This window comes from Rhinatrema bivittatum, chromosome 8 (genome assembly GCF_901001135.1).
Source record: "Rhinatrema bivittatum chromosome 8, aRhiBiv1.1, whole genome shotgun sequence".
Taxonomy (NCBI): Eukaryota; Metazoa; Chordata; class Amphibia; order Gymnophiona; family Rhinatrematidae; genus Rhinatrema; species Rhinatrema bivittatum.
The window spans coordinates 238,057,210-238,073,991 of record NC_042622.1 but is presented as its reverse complement, the minus strand read 5'-3'; the positions used below and the strand labels follow the sequence as shown (position 1 = coordinate 238,073,991).

The 16,782-nt window shown below is 43.3% G+C and overlaps 1 protein-coding gene across 1 annotated transcript in view; it reads right to left on the bottom strand.

Annotated features, from left to right (window-relative positions):
• The window catches only part of CHERP (calcium homeostasis endoplasmic reticulum protein), a 230,184-nt gene that overhangs the window by 188,889 nt on the left and 24,513 nt on the right, over positions 1 to 16,782 (bottom strand). Inside the window, 2 exon segments of the mRNA XM_029614207.1 lie at positions 7,856 to 7,967; positions 12,885 to 13,036. Of these exon segments, the coding sequence (XP_029470067.1) occupies positions 7,856 to 7,967; positions 12,885 to 13,036 (264 nt within the window).

Here is a 16,782-nt window from a genome sequence, read left to right as displayed (position 1 = left end):
TCAGTAGCATGGGTTCTTCTTAGTGTTTGGGTAATTGCCAGGTTCTTGTGGCCTGGTTTTGGCCTCTGTTGGAAACAGGATGCTGGGCTTGATGGCCCCTTGGTCTGACCCAGCATGGCTATTTCTTATGTTCTTATGAATCCCAGTCATCATCAGAGGAATCTGGGTCCCTGTCAGGCTAGGCATAGCATTTCTCGAGGCCCACAGGCAGGGCCGGGAGAGCGAGGCCCCCCCCAGTTGGGGTTCAACCCGGGCAGGGACAGGGGATAAATGCGCCTGAACAAAGGCTTGGAGACCCTGAAAAAATTCCAACCAAGAGAAGGTCGACGGGCCCATATTTTGTCCCAGAGAGAACCGGAGTAGGGGCCACTGAACTGCCCTCTCCCGGGGAGGAGGCCGTCCCGGAATTGCTCAGGTCCGGGGAGCTGCCGGATAAGGTCACGGCTGACCTGTCCTCCGACTGGGACAGGCTTGGAAAACTTCTGAGAATCCAGCCCTCCCTGGGCCTCCTCACAGTGCTGACACAGGCAAGATTCCAGGTCAGACTGTGCAGCTCTAATATGGCAGGCCGCGCAGAGAGAACGTCGCCTGAGCTTCTTTGCTGCTGGGGCCATAACCTGTGTCGTTTGTGCATTTAGCCAGTTACTGTCTATTGGGTGCGCACCGACTCGCCTCGGCGCGCATATGTCTAAGCGGTCGGTTGTATGCGAAGTTATGCGCGCAGCTTTGAGCGTATTTACGTGCACATTAGGCCCACAGAAGGCCGGCCTACACGGTGCCGTACCAAACTGCGCCCAAGATGGCGCCACTGCAGATCGCCACACGGAGAGTCCACCGCACCGAAAACGGCTAAACGGGGGGGGGGGGGGGGGCGGCTAGGGATCCCAAATTTGGACTTGTATTTTGCCGCCTCTCACCTTCGAGCCATTGCAGACAGACATAGGGACTATACCATGGGTGATGTTTGTGCAGGCAACCTTGGAAAGATCCCTATTTTTTGTGTGCTCTGGCAACCTAAAAACGCTTGTAAAATGCCTGATGTTTCACCATCATTTTTCCTTTCACTAAAGTTCTGGAATAAGTGGCGCACGGCCTGGTGGGGACTAGAGACTATCATTATAGTACATTCTTATTCCACAATGCACATTTCAAGCCAGGTTTACAAGATTCGATATTTAGATCGTGGGATCACTTTGGGATCAAGATATGGAACATGTTTGGAGCTTATCAGATGTGAAGGCTCACCGCCAGTGCTGACCTGGGTGCCGCTCCGCTGCCTCCAGCTCAGGCCCCTCGCGAGTCCTGGATATCCCTGGAGTCCCTCAGTCTCACAGGACTCCCTGGGTTCAGGTCTCCGCTGGCCCTGGTTTTGCTGGGCTTCTGGGTTCTCTTTGTATGGCGTGGGGTTGAAGCAGTCCCCCAACCCCCAAAGATAACACAGAGAGAGAGAGAGGTTCCTCAAAGCATTTTTATAAAGGAGAGTAGCTGAATCTGTTACATTGGCTCCGTCCCCTCAGGAGCTGAACAATTGACCCTGCCCCCGCTCTCCAGCAATCTAACCCCTTAACACATGTGCTGGAGCAAAGGTACTGTTTGAGCCCCCCCGGCTCTCCAGTTCACCAGCAAACCCCCTTAACACATGTGCTGGATTAAAGGTACTGTTTGAGCCCCCCGGCTCTCCAGTTCACCCGCAAACACACCTGCCCTAACTTCCCTTAGGGTACAGGTTCTCTGTTTCCCTTTTCAGGCTAGGCTGTGCCCCTGAGACAGCTGGAGGATTCCTCTCCCCTGGAACCTACCTCCGTTTCCTTCCCCCCTTTGCTTCCTGGCACTGGCTTTTTCTGGCCACTGCCGCTACCTAGGCACGCCCTCTTCCTCTAGCTCCCTAGGCTCACCTGTGTGACTCATTAGTCCAAGTCTGCCACCTGCTCTCCTCCAGGCTCTCCCTACAGGTCAGGTGGTGGTTCTAGGAACCTGGGATTTGTAGTTCTCGCCTTCACCTGCTCCCCCTGCTGGCTGGCTCTAGTATTACTAGCCACCTTATGGAATCTTATCCATTCCTGCCTCCGGCAGCGCTGCACTACATCACACAGATCTATTAAGTTTCCCTGAGCTACAAGCTAAATACAAACTCCCTGGTTCAGTTCTATTTTCTTATTTGCAACATTGTCACTTTGTGCAGCAATCTGATATTGGAGCCCATCTAAATCAAGGTGTTTCCTATTTTGAATCTATATGCAAAAATGCAGATAAAGTTAAGAGCTTTATCTAAGCTCTACATGTTACTGAATAAAGATTTAACAGCTAAGCTTTATTACAGCTTGGGAACTAGATCTAGGGCAGATGCTTTCTCATGACAGTGGTTGGAGATATACCAAAATACCAGTAGGGGCCTGATATCAGTAAACATTATAGAAAATGGCTACAAGGTTCAATACCACTGATATATGACCCCTGAAAGTTTGCATAAGATGAATACATCCTTATCTTACGTATGTTGGAAGGGATGCTCAGACCAAGGTTCTTACTTTCATTTATGGTGGGATTGTAAATTTTTTAGTATTTATTGGGAGGAGGTGGCTATTTGTCTACAGGATATTCTTTGCTCTCATATAAACCTTTTACCCCAACATGCATTGCTTAATATCCCTATTTTATTTATTTATTTAAAAACTTTTCTATACCATTGCTAAGTTAAATACCATCGCAACGGTTTACATGTAGGCACATATTTAATGAGGGTAAAAGCGTACTATAGTACATTCTAACAGGTGCCGTTAAAGGTTCGGTTACAATATATCATTAGACATAGACATTTCGCGAAGTAGTTCATGACCAGTTGTACCAAAGGTACTTACACGGGTAGTTTTATCAAACATAGTATTATAGTTATGTTTGTTGTGGTGTAGAGCTCATAGACTAATCTATTGTAAAGTTCTACTTACTGTGTGTCTGTGCCTGTTTTTCCTGAATAATTTCTCTCTAAACTTTCGTCTCTTTGTAAAATGCTTGTTTAAAAAGCCATGTTTTTAAACTTTTCTTGAATGTCTTTAGATCATTTTGTAGTCTGATCTCTGGAGGCATTGTGTTCCAGATTATGGGTCCTGCTAGTGATAGGGCTCTCTCTCTCACTTGGGTCAGTCTTGCTGTTTTAACTGATGGAATGGTTAGGAGTGCTTTATTTGCTGATCGGAGATTCCTGTGTGGCGTGTGTACCCGTAATGCTGTGTTTAGCCAATCTGATTTCTCATCATAAATTAGTTTGTGGACGATACATAGTGTTTTGTATTTAATTCTGTGTTCAATTGGTAGCCAATGTAACTCTGCTAGGGTTTCAGTTATATGGTCCCGCCTTCTTTTTCCGGTTAGTATTCTAGCTGCTGTGTTCTGTAGTATTTGCAGTGGTCTTAATGTCGTATTTGGTAGTCCAAGCATAAGGGCATTGCAGTAGTCTGTGCTGGAGAAAATTAGTGCCTGTAGTATTGTTCGGAAGTCATTTTGAGTTAGTAGTGGTTTAAGTTTTCTGAGTACCATGAGTTTTGCATAACCTTCCTTTACTTTTAGTGATATGTATTGTTTCAGATTGATTTCGGGGTCTATAATTATTCCCAGGTTACGTACTTTCCCAGTTAGTTCAATTTTCTGGTTGTCTTTGAGAATTATTGATGTTTGACTGATTTCAGAGTTTTTTCGTTCTAAGTGTAGAAATTCTGTTTTATCAATATTAATTACAAGTTCCATTTGTGTCAGTAGTTGTTTTATAATGCTTAGATACATGTTGGCTAGGTTTAGTGTTTCCTCTAAAGTGTCGTCTATGGGTAGAATTAGTTGGATGTCGTCGGCATAAATGTAGTGGATAATTCCTAGTCCTGCAAGTAGGTGGCATAACGGCAGCATGTAGATGTTAAAGAGGGTCGCAGATAGTGCTGATCCCTGTGGAACTCCTGTTTTGAGATTAATTTTTTCTGATACTGTGTTGTTGATCTGAACTTGGAAAAACCTGTTTTTTAGATATGAACTGAACCATTTTAATGTTTGGCCGTGTAATCCGATTTCTTCCAGTCTATTTAGTAGTATTTTATGGTTTACTGTGTCAAAGGCTGCTGATATGTCAAGCATTAGTAGAATATAGTGTTTACCACTATCAAAGCCTCTCAGGATGTTATCTGTTAGAGAGAGGAGAAGAGTCTCAGTGCTGTAGTGTTTTCGAAAACCGTGTTGAGATGGGTACAGTATGTTATTGTTATCCAGGTGTTCAGCTAGCTGTTTCTGTACTGTTTTTTCGATTAGTTTAGCTATTAAAGGAAGATTTGATACTGGCCTGTAGTTGTTTAGGATAAGGGGATCACTGTTTTTTTTCTTGATTATTGGTTTTATTATTGCTCCTTTCAGTATATCCAGCATTGTCCCTTCTTCTAGGGATAGGTTTATGATTTTAGTCAGCGTATGGGCGACTATGTTAGCTGATTTCTTCAGTTCAATTGTAGGTATTGTGTCAATTTTGTGTGGGGCGGGGTTTACATTTTTTAGCATCTGTTCCACTTCCATTTCAGATACCTCAGTGAAAGATGTCCATGGGTTTACATCCCTTTTTTGCATTTTAATTTCTTGGATGGCAGTATTTGGAAGTTTGTCTCTTAATTTAGTGTCTCTTAATTTTGCAAGGAGACATCTCTATGAGAATGTTAGTACATCATGTTTGTACAGCAGCCCGGTGCACTATAGCGAAACAATTGCGTGATCATAGAGCACCACAGCTGGTAGATGTTATAAAGCAGTTAGAAATGTTTTATTATATGTATAAAATCACAGCTGTTAAGAATAAAAATTTTAAACGGTTTGACCAGGTCTGGTTGCCATGTGTTAGCTGGTGGAAATCTAAAGATAACCCGTAAAGTTGATGCACAACGTATACATTTCTCTAATTCTGTGGAAAGTATAGATTTTTAAAAACTATTCTAAAAGAGCTAGTTGTGGGGTCACTTGCAGATCCAGACTAGCAGCAGGGCAGGATGGGGGCTGGAAGGGATTGGAGCTGCCTTAAATCGGATGGGATATAAGAATATGCCACAATAGAATGTTTAAATGACGTTGCTAAATTTTTTCAGTATGGCTTTGATGAAACTTATATGTCATACTTTGTTGAGAATGTTATCTATACTATTGTATTATGTGCTTTTGATCCCAATAAAAATTCAATGGAAAATTTAAAAAAAAAAAAAAAAAAAAGGGAACCTGAGAGTAACCTCTGCCAGAATGATAGAATGCTCGAGGTTTGTCCTAGGGAAGCCACTGAAGTTTCAAATCTCCCTCATTCTTAATTAGCTCTCCAGACCTTCCCCAAACAAAAAGTCTTCCCTTAAAGAGCTTTCCTAGCTGAAATTAACCAGGAATCTGCCACAGAACTGGGGGAGGTCCTGAGAAGATCATACAGCATCGACTATGAAGATCGCAGCCAATTCCATACTTGCTGAATCCTCATTTTCTGGAAGCTGTTAATCCAGCACAAGAGCCTTCCAATCACAAACAGAAATTTATACCATGAGAGGTGAAGAAGCGAACAGGTGCTTCAAAGGAAGTTCAATCTTCCTATACTGAGGATCCTGGAGAGAAGTACTACCCTCCACCAGGATAGCAGTTCACCTGGTTAACGCTGTGACCAGCGCATCTACCCAAGGAGCCTGAAACAAACACTGAAGCACACCTGAAGGAAGGGGACACAGTCTAAAGCATAGCTCCCAAACCTGTCCCGGGAACCCTACAGTCAGTCAGGTTTTCATGCATGAGAGAAAATTTGCACATACTGAGTCTCAATGATAGGAAAATGCATCTCTTGCATATTCATTGTGGATATTCTGAAAACCCGACTTGCTGTGGGATCCCCAGGACAGATTTTGGAAGCCTTGATCTAAGGAGACTCTTCACCCCATTGAGATCACTCTCCAGGGCTTGCCATTCCGCTAGCATCATATCCTCCACCTCAGAATGGAGAGGGAAAACTTTTGTGGATTTACAGACTTCCTTGATAATAGGATCTCAAGCCAGAGTTTCCTCAACTTAGGAATCTGCTATCCTGAGGCAAGATATCATTTGATTAATCAGGGCCACAACCTCATACCTATGAAATAAGCAGATCACATTCATCCTCTCTCTCCACTGACACCGCCCCTTCTTTTGTGGGCACACAGATGGCTGAGTCCACTTAATCCTCAGGTTCCCCAGAACCTCTGCCAAGTCTGGGGAAGAAGGATTCACTGTCTCCCTATGGAGTTTGAGGAACTGGGACCTCAGGGAAGGACCTAATGGTCCTAACAGGATGTATATTTCCCCCACAGTGTATGGCATAGAAGGACTGAAGCAGGAAACGAAAAACTCTGAAGAAAAATCCCTCAAAACCCAAGCTTACTCCAAGAGAACCCAGTTTTGAAGACTCTCCATGGGGGTCCAATATCAAGGGACCCCCAAACTCCAGGACAGAGTCTAATCATGGATGCTGAGCACATGAGGCCCCTATGGGTGCTGAACTCAAAATAGCTGATGCTGCTTCCAAAACCACTGTGCTTGAGGTCTCAGTACCGCATGTTCCAAAGGAGGATTTGCCGAAGGAGCCTTTTCCAATAAAGCAGGAATGGCAGTTGATCCTCTGGAGACATTAGAGCATTCCCCCAGAATTTCTCCAGCACATGGGCATGCAGAGCAGAGGTCCCACAGCAGACACTGCTCTTCTATAGGTCGTATGCACTGCAGTAGAGGCCTCATTCTGACTTTTCCATGCCTCTACCCTGGAATTTTATCCCACTAGCCTCTCAGCCTGATGCATCTCTGGTCTGTCTATGCCTTCAGTATTTTTTTTTTTTTGCCTAAACAGGCCAACTGAAGAGGGCAGTGGTGGGAGGGGTAAACAGAGAGGAGGATTCTATCAACAGCAACTGCATTCAAACTGCACTTATTATTTTATTTTTTTTAAATACAAGGAGAGACATCCCCTTCTCTCCCCCCCCCCCCCCCCCGGCTCTACCAAGCTCCCTCTGGGACTGGGAATCCTTACTAAACAGGCTTGCTCTCCTGGAAGAACCAGGGGCCTGGCACTTTGCAGCTTCAGTGCCTTCTAAGAAATCCTGCTGCACCACCAGCGAGTCCTACCATCTGTTGGAGGCAGAGTATACAAGGTTTCTCTTAGTACTGCACCACCTATACATAGTGGCAATGATGCCATGGAGGAAATCAATGTGCTCTGCTTTCATCTGCTCATAGAAGGACATAACTCACCTGCTGGGACTAAACTGGACTGGTGTAGCAAGATGAAGTGGAATTTCATTTATATTTATTAATAGCTTACATTTTATACTGCTCCATCTAACTCAAGCTCTGGGAGGTATACAATAGATAAAACAGATTTTCAAAATAGTGTCTGTGGCGCATGGATTAGCATCGATTTAGTATCAATCAGCAGAAGCTTACTTGCTGGAGGTTTCAGAAATATTTTGACAGGATGCTAAGATAACACTGTCAGGACTGACAGCTAACACATGGCTAATACAGCACTTTCCTGAGTCTTCATTGGTTTCCTTCTAGACATTACAAGCCAGTTTTAAGATATCCTCCCAGACAGCACCCCAGCTTCACCATTCATTTGGTACTGACCAAGCAGCTCCTCCGGTTTCCTGTGTTCCTTCTATCCAAGCATCAGCCACTTCTATCCCTTCTTAGCTTCTAAAATCTCATGAGAACTGAGCCCAGATATGGCAAAGCTGCAAGCCTTGAATAATGTTATCAAATAACAGATACTAGAAATATCTACTATTGACTGTATATAAAATTTTCAATAAAAATCTTTAATTATACTCATGCTTACCCTTGCAATTTTTTGCTGTTTGTCCTCTTCTACAGCTAAAAAGCTGGTGCAGTAAATTGGAACCACTACCTTCTGAAGGGCAGCAAGGAGCTCCCGTGCCTGCTTCCTCTGGCTGTGAAACAGAAAAAGGACAATGTGACAGAACTCACCGGATCATGCAGCAATTGGCGAGTGGAGCAATAATGCGCAGATGGATCATGTAAGTCACAAAACCCAAAAATGAGAGGATCATGATGAAATAAAAATGTAAGTTGCAGTATCATATAGTGTGCTTTCAAACGTCCAAAGTTCCACTAGAAGGCATTGTGCACTGTTATAATCATGTACCATCAGTCTTTGTGAGAGTCTTTCAGTTTTTACATTTTTATATGCAATTAAAAAACTCTGCAAGTTTGTGACGCAACGCAATCATACTTAATTTGACACAAAATGAACACAAATAAGATTGGAAGCAAGGTAAACAATCGATTTTCAGAAAAGTGTGTTTCATAGTATGTAGCCAGATGGACTCAGGACCAATGGGTTATGTGCTCCCCTGCTAGCAGATGGAGATAGAGTCAGGTTTCAAAGCTGACGTCACCTTAGATATACCCCTGAAGTGACCTCAGCCCTCCAGTATTTCTCTGTCTCCTAGCAGATGTGGGCATGCTTTCCCTACATCAGCACTGGTGGTACAGCGGGATTGCAGTACTAGTTAGAAGAGGAAAACTTACCTTTAAATTGGAAAAAGATCTGACCCCTCAAGGACCCTCCCCCAGCTGAGAGTTCCTGAGGCGATTTCAGAGATCCCTCAGAGGTGGGCCTTGGTCCAGTAGCCAGAACCCAGCGTGGAGTTTGCAGCTGAAGCAGCTGAAAGGAAGCAGGTGCAGGAAGCAGAGTGCGGCGCTGGCAGCCAAAGCCCTCTCCCCCTGCAGCAGGAGACTGTCTCTCTACTCAGCCGGTAAGCGCTGAGCCCAGATAAGTAAAGAGAGAAGAGGATTCCTCCCCATTCAAAGACATGGAAGGGCATTGGTAAGTCTTTCCTCCGGTCGCCTTGCTCGGCGCTCCGTATCAATGACGTTCCCGATCCCTTGGGGCAAGTGAAAGGGGCTTCCGAGTGGGCTGAGTGGCCCCCCCGCGATGGGGTAGGCTGCGCTTAAGGCTCAGTGGGCAGGCCATGGCGGTGCCATCTTGTGCACGGTTTTGTGCATAGCCATTGGCCCCCATAGACCATCGGTACACGCGGTGCGAGCTGGCTTTGCGCTTAACATTGCGCTTCTACTTGCGTACTTCGGGACAGGATCTGTGCACTCTCGATTTCGGGTGCCAGCCAGCTGAGCACACAATTACCATTTAGTATGGCTCAAGCAGCAAAGAAACACAAGCGACACTCTCTTTGTGCCGACTGCCATATTAGGGCTACATAGGATGACCTGGAGTCCTAACTATGCCAGCACTGTGAGGAGGCCCAGGGAGGGCTGGCCTCCCAGTACTTTTCAAAATCAGGCTCTTCCAGAAGATGGGTCAGACACAATCTTATCCGGTAGCACCTCAGATCTGAGTAATCCCGGGGCTGGGTCTACCTCGGGAGAGGGCAATTCAGCTGCACCTATCCTAGTTCCTTCGGGGCTAAGTATGGACCCGGCAGCCTTTTCTTGGGTGGAATTTTTTCAAGGCCTTCAAGCCTTTGTACAGGCGCAGTCTGTCTCTCCTCCCCCTGTCCGGACCAAACCGGGAAGGCCTCGCTCTCTCAGCCCTAGCAGCATCCCTCAAGACATGACTCGTCTCACCAAGGGTATCCCTGACAGGAACCCAGACACCATGGACGACAAAGGGGATGCAAACTCATTGGAGGATGGTGAAAACCCTCTAGGCTTGGAGCCATGTCGGACAATGTTACGGTTTTTCCATAGAGATGAACTGCTGGCCCTGGTTTCCCAGACCCTGAAGACTTGGAGTTCCTGGCATGGACCCTATGGCAGAACCAAAGAAGAACCCCATCCTGGTGTCTCTACGGAAAGCCTCTTGCTATTTTCCAATGCTGGAAACCATCCAACTGGCCTGGAATGGGACGCCCCAGAAGCCAGTTTTAAAGGAGGTCGGGCATTGGAAGCTCTGTGCCCACTGAATCCGGTGGCCAGAGAACACCTGCATTTCCCCTGGTCTGTGCCATTTTAAAGCGAACTATCCCAGTAGAGGGAGGAGTGGCCTTAAAAGATGCACATAGGCAGGAGGGAAGGAGGGAAGGAGAGCCCTGCCCGCAGCAAAGACCCCAGAGAGATTCGCTGCTTGTTTCCCTGACTGGCCACGCTGTCGCCGGGAGAGAGAGGGGGCGTGACCCTTCGTGCCGACGTCATCGGGTGGAGCCCGGAAAAACTTTTTAAACCAGGGTCCTGCGGCGCACAGCCGCAGGCGCGCAGCCAAAGCCGCGCAACAAAGGGGCGCGCCCCTGGGTAAAAATGGGGAAGAAGAGGAAATCTAAGAACTGGACTTCTTCTCCATTGCCTTTATCATCTGTGAGAGTTGGGCCGATGGATAACCACGTACTATATCTGGGTGAGTCATCCATGAGGGATAGCTCCGGGGTTAATTCACCCTCGGGGGTTTCACTGAGCCCTGGGCCTCAGCAGCCACCCCTTCAACCTGCAATCTTGAAGATGGATAACAGGACAGTTTCAGGGTTGTTAACGGAGGTAACTACTCCCTCCAGCACTAACCCACAGCTGATAGCTGAAGGGGGGAAGGCTGGAGAAGGGAGGAATTTGTTATTAACTAATGTAGTTCATACGGAGGGTAAAGAAAGTAATTCTCTATTACCTATTCCCTCTATTATCCCTGATCTGTCCGAAGTGTTAGAAGGGGAAATAGAGCCAGAGTCAGTTTCTTTAAAGGATGTATGGAAATTGGTTGCAAAAATTGATAAGAAAGTGACAAGTTCTATCTCCCAAATGCATAACTTTTCTGTTCAGACTTGTGCTAAAATAGGAGAACAGGATACAAGATTAAGGAATGTAGAGGATTCTGTTTTTAAAATTAACGCTCAATTACTCCCCTTACAGGGAGTGACTACATCATTTATAAAGGATAAATTATTCATTTATAATAAAATTGAAGCATTAGAAAATGAAATGAGGTCTAACAACTTACGTTTGTTAAAATTTCCTCATGATTATTGTCCCCGAGGGCAATTTTAAGAAAATATTTGAAAGAGATATTTTCCTATGAGGAGGACAAGATTCCAACTATCTAAAAAATCTATTACATTCCTATTAGGAAAAAAATAGTAAATCAAGAAGGGGGGGGATGGATGTTTTGGAAAGTCCTGGTATCTCAACTTTCCTTGAGGATTCCCTTGATAATATTCCCACCAGAGCTACTTTGCTTGTATCTTTTTCGTTAAAGAGTGATAAAGAAGAAGTGTTTCGTAAATATTTTCAGAATAAGCAATTGATTTTTTGTGGACAGAAAGTCCAAATTTTTCCTGATGTTTCTAGAGCTACACAAGAGTATATATACTGTGACATCAGATTGCTACATCTACATCTGCTGGTAGAAGTGCATATCCCATTGGTCCTGAGTTATCTGTCTAAAAGCTAGGAAATGGATTAAGAATGGATCAATAAGAATTGTTATTGGTCAATCCTCATATAGTGCCATGCTGGATGGTTTACAATAGCAAAATAAAACAGACAGTACATAGAGAACAGCAGCAACTTAGCAGATCATATAACAGAACAATAATATAATAAGAGAGAACATACAAGTAGAAAGCATACAAGTAGAAAACATAGCAAATCATAAAAACACAGCTGAGAGAGCATAGCATTAAAGCAAAGTTTAGGAAAAGGCCAGTTGGAAATAGTGAGCTTTCAGCTGTTTCCTAAATGTAGGATAGTCAGCAACATTTCCAAGCAGCAGAGGTAGCGTATATTCCACAGGGTGTTGAAAGGGTTATGTTTGAGAATGATGCTGAAAGTGTGTCAAAGCTGGATTTATACACTGGATATCCTTTACACTGTGGCAAGTTAAGTCTGAATGTGTCGCTTTACAAACTTGCAGAAATGTGAAAACTGACTCCGTCTCCCATCTGCTATCAGGAGAGCACAATACCCATTGGTCCTGAGTCCATCTGGCTCCACGCTAGGAAATAGAACTTTATGTTTGGGCATTTGAGAGCACCTACTTGTGGATCCATTCATTTTTGGGTTTTGTTAACTTGAAGGTGTGGGCTTACTCTCTCTTTTTAATACTGGCTGTCATGTAAGTCACACATATGGTGTCAATACACTCAGACTTCAAGGTGGCCTTGAGGGACTGTGGAGAAAAATAAGGGGTGTTTTCCAGGAAGTGACTGTTCACTTTGATATAGAAATAAAGAACAACCAACCTGGACTAAAACTTGCTCATTTTGATGGACCTGATAAAGGGAGCAGAGCTCTCAAAATCTCATCAAACTTGTATTAAGTTAGTTCAATATAAAAAGGTATTGCCTACAAATTGTTGCTGATCTGTATTTCTATTTAAAAAGGGTGAGAAAATCAACAAGAAAGGATAATAAGATCTCAGAAAGGAGACAACTATCCCACAGGGTAGAAAATATACTCATTTATTCTGATGGATGGGGATTTTCATGCCACCCAACTGGAGCTAGGCATTTGCTGCAGCTTGTGGATGTTAGATCACACCTTTTCACCGGTAGCGCAAGGCAAGTTTAATTCAGGTACAATAGGCATATCTCTGTCCCCAGGGGGTTTACAATCTAAGGAGATTATTTGCTAACGGCTTTCTCCCATTTTATGTCTATGGGAAAAATGTTTAGTAAATGACCCTCTAAGCTTGTACCTGAGGCAATGGAAGGTAAAATGGCTTGTCCAAGGTCACTAGGAGTGACAGTGAGATTTGAAGCCAGACTTCCACGTTGTCACTCCAGTTATGGATCCCACAAACCCTACAACCACCACAGATGGCATGCAGACAAGAATATGCGACATACAAGCTTCTTGAAAAAGAGGAAAGTGAGAGGAGAGCAGAGTATGAGAAAACCCCTTACCAGTGATGTAATACATCATTGATCAGGTAGATTAAATGTAATCGCAATTCAAAGTGTGCTCCTTCTGCAGTTATGCGGTTTCGGAGGTGCCCAGCCATCACCTCACAGTGCTGAGGAGACTTTGCATTCCCAAACATCCAGTTTTTACCAGCCTTGGAAAGGAAAAGAATAAAAATATTCAAATCACATTTATTAACTAGTCCAGTTAGGCGGCAGTGATTTCCAGTTTTAGTTCAACATTTTCCTTCAAAAGCTTATTCTGATGTCATATAAAAGTCACAAACACTGTGTCAATACACTCACATTTCAAGGGGGCCTTGAGGGACTGTGCAAAAAAGTAAGGGTTCAGCAACAACTATGCTGCATTTAATTTCAGATGATAAATTAATGCAATATAAACATTCATGTAAGAATCACTGCAACAGTTCCAAGATATAAATCAATTTTGCAAGACAAAGATAGAGGTCTATTTCATGCATGATTTTTTTAGAATATAAATCTGTTATTTAATCTTTCAAAAATACAAAGACTAGGGGACACAAAGTTATTAAGTAGCACATGTAAAACATATCTGAGAAAATTATTTTTCATTCATTGCACAATAAAGCACTGGAATTCATTGCTGGAGGATATGACAAAGGAAGTTAGCATAGCTGGGTTTAAAAAAAAGATTTGGAGAAGTCTCTGGAGGAAAAGTTCATAAACTGTTATTAACTAGGCAGACTTGGAGAAAGCTACTATTTATCCCTGAGTGTTACAGCATGGAATCTGGCCCAATACAGCAATCTGCAAGTTACCCTTAAGTGTGTGGACGAGGAGGGGAATTAATACTCTCATTTGCCTCAGATCTCTTCTGTAGTTAGTTTGTCCCTTGTACTCTGCTGAGCTCTAATGGAGAGAATTCTTCTCCCAGGAAGCTCAGAAGTGTAGAAAAAGCTGCAGCCCCAAGAGATGGACCACTTTCCCCCACTCCACATTCAGCATTCATTTCATTCACACAGTCCTGCAATTTGATTCCTGGCACCAAAGAGTTTAAAGAAGTCCCTGTTTAAATTGCAATGGATTATACAGAAACATTCAAGTCAAGATAGTAGAAAAATGCTTGTATTATAAAAATGATTTTACTAACATAAGAACTAAAGATATGCCAATCTGGGTCAGACCAAGGATCCATCAAGCCCAGTATCCTGGTTCCAATAATGGCCAATCCAAGTCACAAGCACTTAGCAAGGGAGGGATTGCTTTAGATGTAGCAACCTCTGTCAGTAAAAATTTTAAGGTTCAGAATTCTGTAAAAATTTGTGAAAAAGAAAATAAAACTGAAGTTTCTTTAATACAGAAGGTCTGTAGGCCTGAAAAATAAAAACTATTATACAACAGAATTATTAAAACAATAATATAATATAACTTGTAGAATAACATAGCGCCTCCTAGTGGAGACCCCATCATTACTTTATAGATTGCAACTATTGTTCCAGGTTGCAATCAGTAATACTCTGAGCTTACTTTCAATGTGGAATATCAGAATAGAATTTCTCCTATAATTATTAGAATAGGAAATTAAACACGCTGTTCAGTAATCTCAGTTCAGTATTAACGAAGTTTGAAAGTATTAAAAAGATTAACAACAGATGAAGGGCTTGTGTAGGAATGCATTGAAGGTTGAGGGAAAAGATTTGGATCAGCAGGTCTAATCAATCTGTCTGAGTTATAACATACAGAAACTAGAGAGAGAAACTGCAGTACTGAGTTATAGCATATAGAAACTAGAGAGAGAAACTGCAGTACTAAGTCCAGTTTTTTTTCTTTTCAAAAGTTCTCCCTCCCTCCCCCATAAGTGGCAAGCAAGAGTTAACAGAAAGACAGTAAAGGGGGGGAGGAGCAGTGTTTCTCAAAAGAAAAGAACTGCACCCAAGGAATTAATCCTTCAGTCAATAGGAACTTAAAGATAGCATTGTTTAACAATTTAGATAACATCAACCACAGACAATGGCTTGGCAAGGACTTGCTGATTCCTTGCAGACAGATACTATTTTAATTTACTTTTGTCCTGAAAGGGAGAATCACAGTAAAAATATAAGTTCTGTACGCTAGCAATTCAAACTATAAACTTAAATCTCAGAGAAATGGAGTCATTTTAAATGTGAGCCAAATTAATTTTGCAAGAAGTGAACATTTCACATGAAATTCACACAGCAATTGTTCAAATTTCAGTACAGTTTTAACATAAGGTTCTGCATACACTTTGTGGGGGAAAATACTCTCAAAGTATGCAGATTTTCTGTAACTGAATATCAAAGATTAACAAAAACCATTTTTTCCAAGTTTGCTGTGCCTGCTCCAGCAATAGGTGTAGTCTGGTTTGTAACAGGTCATTGTACTGTCTCATTAAATCATTTTTTTCATAGTGATTTTTTCTTTGCTTGTAACGCAGGAGTCTAATTAAATCATTTTTTTCATATTGATATTTTCTTTGCTTGTAACGCAGGAGTGCAGCTGCTTGGCCCAAGGTCTTATACGCTGATTTCTTTGAAGACCTGGGGGCATAGCCACTGCTCATGGCATTCCGGGCTGCACTCAACTCTATTGCTGCCACACCCAGCTCTTTAATCCCTTTTGTAATAGGAGAGGCTTGAATCCCTTTCAATAATTCCTCTCTTGTGAGATTTCCATGTTCTAGGTGAAATCCCATGCTGACCGCGGCACATAAATTGTTACCGGGAGCAGTGGTTTGAGATGGTAATTTACCTGGACAAATTGATGCAGAATTAATGACTGTCTCAGGCAATGGCAAATGAGGGTACAGGGAGTGGTTGGTGGGGGAAGGGGGTTGCAGGCAAGATGGAGGAAGGCTAGTTTTTCTGACCTCAGTGTTTTCAGTTTCCTGGGGCCTTTTCTCTGAGGTGGACACAGAGGAAGCCACAGCTTGAAGTCCTAATAATTCTTTTTCTGTAAGGTTTTCTTTCTGCTGAAGTTCAATGCTAATCACCCCACCCAGGCCAGGTTGTGGCTCAATTGTTCTCAAGGACTGCTTTTCTAAAGAAGTGGGGAAGGTGTGAATGGGCTTGGGTGTGGGTATGGAGAGCTGATACAAAGAATTTGCTGTCTCTGAGGGAGACTGAGCATAAGATGGGGGAAGGGTATTCTGATTGAGCTTGCCTGCTTCTAAAAGCACATGGTTTGAAACTGCTGTCTTGGAACTTTTTTCTCCTATGTGTTCTATGGCCTCTGTACATTTTTGCCAGATTAATAACTGCTTTATGGGAGCTCTGGGAGCCATATGAAGAATATTGCCGATTAAAATCCAGTCCTGGGTATTTAGAGTTCCAGCCTCCATTGAATACCAAGGGCAACGGCAAGCTATTTCACTTATTAATTTTTCTAAGTCCCCCAGGCTGACTTGCGCTATTTCTTTTCTTCTGGTGATGAAATAATGATTATTGATGATTTGCTGCAGCTCCCTAGCATGTAGCCTCTGCTGTACAGTCAAATCACTGCCCATGCTCACGAATGTGGGGAACAAACTTGCTGAAAAATACTTAAAAATTACTAAAAAGTACTTTTTAAAAATATTACGATTGCAAATCTGTTGAACGGTACGTACCTAAAGCTATGACCAGCCGAAATAAGCATGGAGTTTATCATCACGTGCGGGCTCACCAGATGTTGAATATGGAGGCAAAGAAGACACTTCAGGCAGCTTTCATGGCAGGCAGGTAAAAAAGACTTGAGCACAATGCAGCGCTCTCTTTTATTGTACATTCATACAAAGGCAGATGATGTGTCATTACATGATTGGCTACTTTCCCCATAGCAACAGACGAGTCCCTACACTATTGGCTTTGGCTCAGGGGGTGTGCACGGATCATCTCATTGGCTGCTGAAATCTATACCTCCT